The sequence below is a fragment of the Lolium perenne genome, chromosome 5 (assembly GCF_019359855.2).
Source record: "Lolium perenne isolate Kyuss_39 chromosome 5, Kyuss_2.0, whole genome shotgun sequence".
NCBI lineage: Eukaryota > Viridiplantae > Streptophyta > Magnoliopsida > Poales > Poaceae > Lolium > Lolium perenne.
The window spans coordinates 259,048,975-259,060,565 of NC_067248.2; the positions used below are offsets into that span (position 1 = coordinate 259,048,975).

The 11,591-nt window shown below is 44.5% G+C and overlaps 2 protein-coding genes across 2 annotated transcripts; both read left to right on the plus strand.

The window, feature by feature from the left end:
* The first annotated feature begins 295 nt into the window (after positions 1-295).
* On the plus strand, positions 296-1,008 carry LOC127298387 (uncharacterized). Its single transcript, XM_051328254.1, has one exon. It carries the CDS (start codon positions 309-311, stop codon positions 906-908), a length of 600 nt encoding a protein of 199 aa, XP_051184214.1. The 5' UTR covers positions 296-308; the 3' UTR covers positions 909-1,008.
* A 6,528-nt stretch (positions 1,009-7,536) lies between these two features.
* On the plus strand, positions 7,537-8,721 carry LOC139831831 (uncharacterized). The gene has a single exon (XM_071821177.1). It carries the CDS (start codon positions 7,537-7,539, stop codon positions 8,719-8,721), a length of 1,185 nt encoding a protein of 394 aa, XP_071677278.1.
* Positions 8,722-11,591: the final 2,870 nt, after the last annotated feature.

Sequence of the window (11,591 nt, forward strand, 5' to 3'; positions counted from 1 at the left end):
GAGTCGGCACTTAACTTGTAACCTGCGCCTTATGCTCCCTAACATGACATGTTGAATAAATAGAAATGCATAGATGATGCTACTTGCTAGAGAAACATGAAACAATCGAGGGTGTACCGTCCCAACTCAAATTAAAACCCGCTTCTCCATAACATAAATAAACGCACGTACATAATTACTGACAGGTTAGTTGTAACCTGCGCCTTCATTACGTTTCCCTAACATGCATGACATGCATGTTGAATAAATAGAGATGCGTGTTGTGCCTGCCCAGCACACACATGCATAAACCAAAATTAATATCCAAGATGGAAAGGACCTCGAGTATAATCCTCGTGACTTTCATGGCCACCTGCAGCATCGCCCTTGCGCCTCTCCCAGCCGCCGGCGCTCAACCAGGACCAAATGACAACCATATTGAGATACCTTCCGGCTATTCCTTCCTGTGCTCGGTGGAGAACCGCATGGGCGAGGCGATGGACTTCGAGCGTAACACCGGCCGCGCATGGACGATACCGTTCACCGTCGGCCCCGGCCAGGTCTCCAAGAAGTGGTACGTCAAAGAGAGCGGCTCCTTGGCTGAATTGTTCGAGGGCAGGAAGTACACGGGGAGGGTGACCTCGTCGTGGACCTACGCCGGCAACACCATGACAGGGGTGGTGCTGTGGGACGAGAAGTGGCCGGAGGCGGAGTCGTGTGTGCCAGACCCTGGACCCGGGTGCCGGCTCGTGTTCGAGAACAAGCAGCTGACTCTCGTGTCGGGCACCGGTGGGAGGCGGCTTCTTGGGGATCTGGCCGTGAAGGAGTGCAGCAAGAACTGGAACGGCTTCGGCGGGTGGCTGCCGTGGGGCATCGGCTGCACCTACCCTAAACATGACCATCCCTACGTCGGTACCGTCGTTTCTTAGCATAGTACTGAGAATCAGCAAAGTCACCAAAAAGGAATAATCGACATAGTCGTACGAACGCTGGTATGCATGGTAACGCATGTCCTTCTTTCTGTTTTTTTTTTTTTTTTTTTTGGTGAGAAAAGTGTATTTGCATTTATAACGGTGACAGCTCTAATGTCGATGGTTTCTTCCCGAAACTTTCGAATGTTTATGGTAAATGCGAAGGCATTATTTCTACTATGTTGACAGTGTGCCATGGAAATCAAATTATGGTTTTATAGATATATAACACGTCATGCGATAAGCAATAAAAATGGATGATGTACAACCACCAGAAATGTTATGGTAAATAAATACTCCTTCATTCCGACGAATAAGGCACCCTCATTTTCCCTGTTTTTTTCTTTGATAAAAAATCACTCCAAATATATAAAAATTGTTGGTATCAATGAGTGTATGGCATACCAAATTAAGTCCAGTTGATGTCATAGGTGCTCTGGATGAAATAGAAGTATAACCCTAGATGAATCTAAAGCAAAACAAGTCAATCTCGTTAATAGGTGGGACAACTCATTCTCCTTCATTCATTTTTTTACCAGCAAAGTATAAATAAAATAAGAAATAAAGAATATTTATAACAAAATGTAATGATATTTTTCTTCTACCTTGATTACTAAATATGCTTGAGTATAAGTTTTATGGATTGCCATCTATTTTGAACTGTATGTACTCCATCCGATCCACTGATTCAGTAGACCTAGACATATTTTAGGCAAATATTTTATCATCGGAATAGCTCTATTTTGTTGTCAGCGTAGGCTACACCAACGGCAGCCTTAGGCGTAGCCTCGTCGGCGCAATCTCTAGGACAGTTGGCATTGATAAAGTCGCCGGCCTATGCCAGCAAATTTCAAATTTGTTCAAAAAAAATTCAAAAAATTCAAATTGTTTAATAGGTTAATTGTACTAGGAACATATTTATCTCTAATCTCTAAGCACGCTTAATTTTAGACCAAATCGTTCACTCCTAGTCACAACGGTCACCCATCCTCAGAATACTCCAGCCCTGGCATACTTTACTTCTTCATTCCTTTCCAATAAGACGGCAAGAAACAAATTAAACTATTTTGATAACATTATCCTATGAATTTTGTTAACCCTTGAGCCATGATGTCACACACCTTTATTTTTTGAATTCCAAACAATTATTTAAATAAACAAAAATGAATAAGTAATAATAATCTTGAAATTAAATAACAACAAATGATTTGCACTTTTCCATTTAATATTGAATAATTCATATCTACAAATCCGTAAATTGGAATTCGACAAATAATGTGTCAAAATAGATTAGAATAATGAGGGGAATCTAAATATAACATCCATATCTTCTTTCTAGTGTGAAAATTATAGCATGATGCAAGAACAAAATTGAATGCAAATACAAAAAAATCATAGAAAATAAAATCATTAATTAAAAAAAGGAAAAGGAGCTATGCCTATGATTTCCGTCGGCACGACTAAAAATAAAAACATTAATTTGAAAAAATATATATGCCTATGGCAGTGCTGTCGGCGTAGCTAAAAATAAAAAATATTAATTCAAAAAAATAGCTACGACGATGGTAGCCATCGGCATAGATCCAGCTATGTCGACGGTGGCAGTCAACATAGCTTCAGCGATGCCGATGGCCGAGCAATGTTGACGGTTATTTTTTGGCCATAGGCATATGTTGCCTACGCCGACTGCCCCAACTAAAAACCTTCGGTGTAGGTAACGACTGTTGGTCTAGGCAAGAAAATTTCAAAGCAAAAATCATTTTTATTGAAAACTTCAAAATATTTAAACTATTTAACATGTTCATTACACTGGAGAGATATTTATCTCTAATCTCTAAGCACATTTAATTTCAGGTAAATCGTGCAATCCTAGTCACACTTCTCGAACAGTCACCCATCCTCAAACTACTCCGGACCCAACACATTTAACTTCTTCATTCCTTCCCAATAAGCATCTAAGAAAAAAGTTTTAATATTTTGATTATATTATCCTATCAATCCTATTAACGCTCGAGAAATGATGTCACACGCTTTATTATTTGAATTCCAAACAATTGAAGTAGACAAAAATGAATAATTAATAATAATATTGAATTCAAATAAAAATAAAATAAATTTTATTTTTTTTGCCTTTTTCCATTTAATTTTGTATAATTCGTATCTACAAATTCCTTCAAAAAAATTAATATCTACAAATTCGTAAATTGGAATTCAACAAATAATATGTCTAAATTGATCAAAAAAAATGAGAGGAATCTAAATATAACATCCACATCTTCTTATTAGTGTGTGAAAGTTAAAGTACGATGCAACAAAAAATACAAATACACAAAATCATAGAAAACAAAAGCAGTAATTCAAAAAAAAGAAAACAGATCTATGCCTACAACATTTCCGTCGGCATAGCTAAAAATATAAACATTAATTCAGGAAAAAAGAGAAAAAATAGCTACGCCAACGGTAGCCTTTGAGATAGCTCCAGCTATGCCTACAGCTAGGCTATGCTGATGGTGGTCGTCGACATTGCTCCAGCAATGTCGATGGCTAAGCTATGCTGATGCTATTTTTTGTCTGTAAGCATATATTTTGCCCACACCGACGACACCAACTAAAAACGGCCAGCATATGTAGGAAACGGGTCCGCGTATCAACGTTTTCATGTAGTGTTGAGAGTTGAGATGACATACGCTCATGTCAATTGTTATGAAAATCGTGTAAGCTGTATTTGTCTATACGCTTGGTTAAACAATACTACAAATTTTGACTTTGACCAAAAACAAGCATTGTGGCAGCTGGCAGCATATTTATGTGGGCTATTTGGACGTCCCGGAATAATTTTGTGCATGGTAAAGGAAGCCTTGATCCTGGTTATTTCATGAACATGTGATAAGAGGATCCCAACAGATCCTTCTACAGTGTTGCCCGATCTTTCACAGATAGATACTCCCACTTACGCGCGGAACACAACTGCACCTAAAGTAGGGGATAAATCCAGCAAGCAACGTGATGGAGATAACCACGCCTCAAGACCAAAGCACGACAGTCCTTGATGAACACAAGAACCTCCGCAACAACTATAATAGATAAACGGCGGCGCCGTCCCCGGAGGGATGCCTCACCAAGCAAACACACGCGATAGCATCTAAACTTAACTCAAACTAGTTCTAACCTAAAACCCTAGCCGTCCTGGCCCTTATATGAGGGGGTTGGCGGCCAGCCCTAGTGGGACTCTCTACCTTGGTTTGGACAGGCCCAAACTAAACCGACTCAACTCAATAAAAATCCCTAATTGACCCAGGTGTGGAGTCCTGAAATTGGGCTTCACCTTGGCTTTCATGCCCGTATCATACTCCCCCCTTCAAGAAGCATTGTCCCCAACGCGTGAGGGTCTTCACATACAGTCTCGCTTTTATGCCCAAAAAAAATATTTTTGACAGACCACCAAATTAATCCCTCGCACGCACAACACAAATCACCAACCTTGGAAATCAACAGTATCGCAGAAAGGCCATCCGGAGATGATGAGAACCTGGGCCAGGGGCAAGGGGAAGACACGACCTCCATCTAAGAGCAAGTTCAATAGTAGAGCCTACCAAGCCAAGTGCCATATCATTTATAGTCATTATAGAGTCAACATGTACACTAGTGATCTATAGAATTGTACTACTTTATTTACTACCTCCATACGTCTTAATGGACAAATTACCTAAAGCAGCAGGACCAAGGCATGCTGTGATTGGCTTAAAATTACTCTGCTAATCGTTACGGTGATTAAATACACGAGCCGAACCATCTCCAAGTGGCCGGCGCGCGATCCCTGCATGCTAAATCATCAAGGTTTGACTCGTCAATTCACATCGCATGCATGACTCACACCACATGCAACCCGTTAGAGCAATTCCAATAGTGTAGCCGATTGTTGGCTATAAGCAAGATACCATGTCATCTATAGCCAATTTGTAGCCAACAAGTACAATAGTTGGCTATTGAAGTGCACTACTTTTTCAATAGATGGCCCACCTTTCATTGACACAACTTGCCTAGGAGCACGTGCTAGAGCTAGCTCTTGCATAAGAGCCCACTTACATTCTCTCTCATCTTCTCTCTCCTCCAACTAGACACAAATATATTATTTTAATCCTTGTAGCCAGCTGACTAGGACTTATTGTACTTGCTCTTAGAGGAGAAAAAGGAAAGGATGGGAGGAATTTTAGGAGCCCACCCACGCACGACTCCACTTAATTGATGCCGTTAATTGCCGAATTTGCCTAATAGTACTTCGGTTACTCTTCAAATCTGAAATTTGCCCATTAATTCGGTATGGAGGGAGTATGTATGATCAACCATTCACTCTCTTGCTCTAGCCCTTTACGATCGACGCGCTTCGTCTACCGGCGAGCACCTCTTGGCTGCCGTCCTCCATGCGTGCGGTACACGCAGATCGCATCTTCCGTTACCATACACGCAGTTTCCTTGGAATCAGTGAATGTTGCCAGCGTCGATGGAAACGGACTGGACGCCGAGGACGAGAGCGCGCGCGGCTCCCGATGCTCCGGAGCCTTCCTCGCGAGGTCAACCCTGCAGACCTTCAGGCAGGGGACGCGAGCACGAGAAACTGCTGTCGACGAGGAAGGTGTACGTGTCCCCGTCGACGATGACATCAGCGATCTCGGCCGGGCGTCATATCCTGCCCTGAGTTGTATATTGCTGCGACCGACCCGGCATGGTCGGCGGCGGCCACGGAGGAGACGCAACGGTGGGCCGGCGCGGCAGTAAAGTGAACACGAGCGGGCCCGTGGCAGGGTTGGAGAAGATGGTGAGCACCATGTGCCACGGCCAGGCCTATGTCCCGGGGCTGCACGTGCACGGTGGAGTGGAAGTAGACGACGGCGTCCGTGAGCGGGTTGAGGACGCAGAGCCTGGTCTCGCTGCCCCGATCGATAGCGGAGGACGAGGAGGCCGTCCGCAGAGTCGAAGTAGACCTAGTGCCCAAGGGCGGGAAGGTTGTCTAGCGCGCCTCAGGGTCTGGACGTTGAGGAAGAGGCGAGAGACGCCGGGCATCCTGGCCGCGTGGGTCGTCGGTGGCGTCACCGGCCAGATGCCATGGAAAGAGACATCTATGTGGAGCGGCTTAGTGGGATCCATCTTTCTTTCTTTGGTGAGATGTTGAGTACTGGTTTGTCCTTTTTTCACCCCTCCCGCAATTCTCACCGCTCTGGCCTCCATCGCTACGAATGTCAGCCCGTAGCTAAGTTTCAGGTCAAGGATGGGGATAGTACGCTAGGGTTGGGTAGTGGATTGCCTCCTCTAAAAAAAACCCCGCCGAGCCATCCGCTCGTGGAGGTACCTGGCCAGCCATCTGCGACGCCGCATGTGTGGCTCCGAAAAATGGTAATGTACATCACCGAAAAATGGTGATGTAATACGTTTACATAATTTACGTCACGAAAAACGTTTCAATTTTATAAGGTTATAATATACACATTTTAGTTGTGGATATGTCTGTATTTAGATTTTTTTTTAGAAAAAATGGTCCTCTCCCGTTTCATTGAAAGAACCACATGAATAGAGTTTTTATAGCTTCATCGAGACACATTGACAGAAGGAAAATGATTCGTTACCCCCGGGGGATAAGGCGCTCCCAGCCCCCGGGTCCTCAGCCATCGGATCAACCATTTTGATGGTTAGATTTGCATGTAGCAAACAAACACCTCCGGCAGCAAAAAATCACCCCCGGCAGCAAATGACTGAAGCAAAAAACGGTTCGTTCAGAAAAAGAAAAATAAAAAGGCTGGGCTCGCTGGAGACCTCCCCGGAGACCACGTAGCAAAAAAAATGTGATGATGTAGCAAAGATGAAAATCGTCAGAGACATCGCCGGATACAACGTAGCAAACATATTATCACGATGTGATGCTATTTTTTTTGCTATAATTATTTTGTTGTTTTGCTACTTTAATTTAAAAAATTTGCTACGAGCTCTCCGGCGAGATCTCCGGCGAGGTCTCCGGCCAGCTCAGCCTTTTTATTTGATTTCGTAACTGAACCGTTTTTTGCTACAATGTAGCAAAAGCGGGTTATGTTTTTGCTGCCGGGAGGTATTTTTTTGCTACATTCAGTAGAAGCAGATCTGACCGTCCAAGATGGCCGATCCGACGGCTGGCGACCCGGGGGCTGGGAAATCAGATCCCCCGGGGGACGCCCAGCAGTTCCCTTGACAGAATGTGGAGTGGAAGAAGTTTAATCACTTGATTTGGGACGGAGAGAGTATACTTATATTTCTTCCTTGGTACTACCGGCACAACGGCAGAAGATATCGTGGGTCAACTTTGGCACGTTCACCGCTGCATTTGCCACGTAACCTTTCTCCGTAACAGAAGTGCCGGCCGGTAAGTCTAGCATTATTGGCAAAGAGGGTACAGAAGAATACTTGCCTGCCTACGTTCAGATTCCCCCTCGCGCGCCGCCTGCACAACTGCAGATATGGACTAGCAGATCTACCGGCATAGCTTCAGGCCGAGCTTGGTCGACAACGACCAGATAGCTCCACACGTCAAATCTCCGATCCGCGGAAGCGCGGCGCCACCATGCAATCGCCGGCGCCGGCGCCGGACTGGACGTCCCTAGCCCCCGACGTCGTCAGATGCATCTGCAGCATGATCCTCGCCACCTACGACGGCGACATCGACTACTACGTGAGCCTCCGCTCGGTGTGCCGCGCCTGGCGCGCCGCCACCTACGACCCGTGCGGCTCCGCCCCGTGCTTCCGGCCCTACGGCTGGGCCATGCTCGGCGCGCTCGATCGGGACGCATCGGGGGACCGGGATAGCCGCCGCCTCTTCCTCAACGTCAACACCGGGCGTTTCATGTGGAAGGACATGCCGATGCTCCACGGCCGTGCGGCCGACGCCTGCCTCGCCGCCGACGACACCAACGGGCTCCTCGTCCTCAAGTCGGCGGCCGACTCCGAGATCTGCGTCCTCAACCCCTTCACTGGGTACGAGGTCGCCTACGGCGAGTCATGGGACAGCTTCGCCCGCAGAACTGTACGAGTACAAGTGGGCGGTTCCCCGACGAGGGAGCTCTACACCTTCGGGGATTCTTGCCATGTCGTGCGCAACCGCCATGGCCAGGAGGACCTCGACACCTTCAGCAGCTCCACACGTTTCGCGGCCCGGGTGAGCTTCCATGGTTATGGCGCCTGCATTGTCGACGAGAGGGGATATGTGGAAGATGAAAACCCCGACAGACGTCGGCAAATGAGACTGGGGCGCCCCTCGCACGGTCAACGCTTTTGCCCTAGTGAGGACAAGCGTAGTTATCGGGAAACACGCTTGCGGCCCCTGGACACCTTCCTTGTCGACAGTGATGACGAGGTACTGCTTGTGCGTCTCTGGACGTCGTCCTGGCCCTCCAAGGGCCACAACGACGTACAGGTCTTCTGGGTCAATCAGGAGGACAAATACGTCGATTCAATCAGGAGCATTGGAGATCATGCCATCTTCCTCGGCAACAGGTGCCTCTCCGTCAACGCCAGTAATCTTCCTGGCATCAAATCCAACTGCATCTACTACATCGGCGACAAGCATGAACGGTGCCGCGGGATCTACACGTTTTGCCTCAAGGACGGAAGCCATCAGAAACTCTTCGAACCCTCTCTCGATCAGACAAGGTTAGCTCCAGCCCTGCCATTGAGCCTTCTAGAAATTCTCCTGGACTACCCGAAGTATCGATGGAAGTTGGGCAGTCCGTGCCCAACTTGGCAATATTAGCCTCTTCTTTTCTGCTTTGCACCTAGGCGCCCTGATCATGTCCAGCATCCAACCCATCTAGCTGTGATAGAGAGCACATATATATCGTCGACTTGCTGCATACTATTTAGGATTTCGTATGAGAAGAGATATTCTATGTGGGTTTTAGAGTGTGATCATCCATTTAAACATTTGCGGTTATTGACTAAATAGTTCACTATTATTATATCATTCGCCACTGGATGTGTATCTTATTGGGATGATAGGCAAACTGGTGCATAGGAATTGAGCTTATTGTTGCTAAGCATGATAGAATGTGTCGCATCCGTTGGTTGACCGAGAAAATTGAGCTGCTATCCGTAATGCAGCTAGAGTATTTTAATTGTTTGAAAATAAAAAGCTATATGTAGCTTGGTCTCCAAAACTTCACACTCTAAAGCAGGAAAATTTAAAACAGAGGCTGAGCTACACATTACCCTTTTTTAAACGGTCAGAATTTATATTTCAAAGTTTTAAAAAGTCCGACACAAAATTCTAGAAAGCCAATGGTGTATACTACAATAGTGTAAATCTCAATACAAACAACCTCATATTCTAGGATACACAAAAACGATAAATTCTTGCAAATTTTATAGAGAATAGTACATATTTCAAGACTATGAAAATTGTCAGATTTTATAAATTTCATCTAGCCTAGAATAAAAATTATTTTGCATTGGGAATTTACACCATTGTAGCATACATCATTGGCTACCTCTATAATTTTGTTTCGGATTTTTGTGAAACTTTGAAATACAATTTTTAATTGTTTGAAAATAAAAATCTACATGTAGTTTGGCCTCCAAAACATCACACTCTAAAGTAGAAAATATGGATAACCTAAGCTTCAGCTTGTCGGGCCTTTACTCTGATTCCTCTTACGAAAAATATATTTCAACATATAATCTTTATGACATATATATAGTTTAGAATAATTCTAAAATAATATAAAAGGATGTAGCTTGTCGTGCCTCTACTCCGACTCCATTTGGATTTGTTTTAATAATTTTAAATAATTTGTTCCGATGACACAATTTCTCTCTAGCCTTCCTAAATTTGCAGAACAACACCGACCATCATAATTTTCTCTATGATTAATTCTAGAGATAAGTATATGCATACACATGTACACAAGTAGCTATTGGTAGAAATAATAATCATGGTATACAGTTCGTTGGGTAAATAGAAATAAATAGTTTCAAATATCTTCACCAAGATTCCGAAGACTATGAATCTTTGAGATGTAAATATTATTTAGTTCGTTATTACAGGGGAACAGTACTTACCGGAGAACACGCTTGCGGCCCTGGACACCTTCTTTGTCAACAGTGATGAGGAGGTACTGCTTGTGCGTCTTTGGAGGTCGTCCTAGTCGTCCAAGGGCCACGACGATATACAGGTCTTCTAGGTAAATTAGGAGGACAAATACGCCGATCCAATCAGGAGCATTGGAGACCATGCAATCTTCTTCGGCAACAGGTGCCTCTTTGTCGACGCTCGTAATCTTCCTGGCATCGAAGGCAACTGCTTTTTTGTCGGTCCAGCTTTTTCAGACCATTATCGCATCCTTGGTACAGCGACTTTTTGTGATCCTCTAACATGCGATCCAAATTTTTCCTCTCCTTCTCAGTTTCGCAGTCTCTCCATGCATCAGCAATGGTCCGACCAAGATTATCAGCGGGCTCATCACGTGCCTCTTCTTCACCTTCTCCTTCACCTTCCCCTTCACCTTCTCCTTCTGCTTCCCCTCCTTCAGCATCCTCCATGAAAGTATCACCGAAAAAATCAAGATAGTTGTCATCATCCCCTTCTTCATTATCTTCCATTCTAAAACCTCTTTATCCATGCTTGGTCTAACAATTATAGCTTGGCATGAAACCGTGTTGAAGCAGGTGGACGTGAATGGTTCTTGAGGAAGAGTAACCCTTCTGATTCTTACAGGCTGCACATGGACATAGAACAAAACCCCGCTGCTTGTTCGCATTAGCCACAGCGAGAAAATCATTCAAACCCGTAATGACTCGTCACAGAGTCGGTTACCGCACATCCATTGCCGATTCATCTGCACTATTATTATATTATTATATAAAGTATATAATTAACCATCATGCATTTGCTAAACTAACTAGCTAGAAATAATAGAAATTAAACTATGAACTACACATGCATATTCATCAATGACACATGAAAGGTTCAAGTTGCTAACCGCGATCGAGGAGGAAAAATAAATGAGAAAGCTTAAGTGTGGCTCGGACACTTCATATCATGTTTCTTTTATGTGAACACAAGTGGCATCATGCTCTCGGGTATTTCATCGAACACCTCTTGTGCATAAGAGGATAAAAGCCAAACCCATCACCCCTTGTGAATAGAAGTGGTCTGGCCAACCGCGACTAAAGGTTCTCGGACCAGGCCTGAGCACCTTTAGTCGCGGTTGGCTAGACCAAGCGGGACTAAAGGTCCGTCCGTACACCAGCTATCGACCGAGGCCGTTGGGCCCAGAGCTTTAGTTCCGGTTCCCCTGCCGAACCGGGACTAAAGACCCCATTAGTCCCGGGCTAAAATGTTTGGGGACTAATGGGGTGGTATGGAAGCCCTCTTTTCTACTAGTGTGCAATTAGTTTTACCCATAGACAAAGCGCGACTGACAAACATGCATGTCACTATTTGCATAGAATTATAATGCACACTATGGATGAAAATGATGAAATATTTAGTTCATTTTAAAGTGATGAGCTATTTTATAAATTGTTTGTCCCGTAGCAATCGCACGGGCAATTTACTAGTTACCATAAAAATCAAGTGTCATGCAAAAAATCCAGTCAGACTAATTGAAAAATTAAAACCAGTTG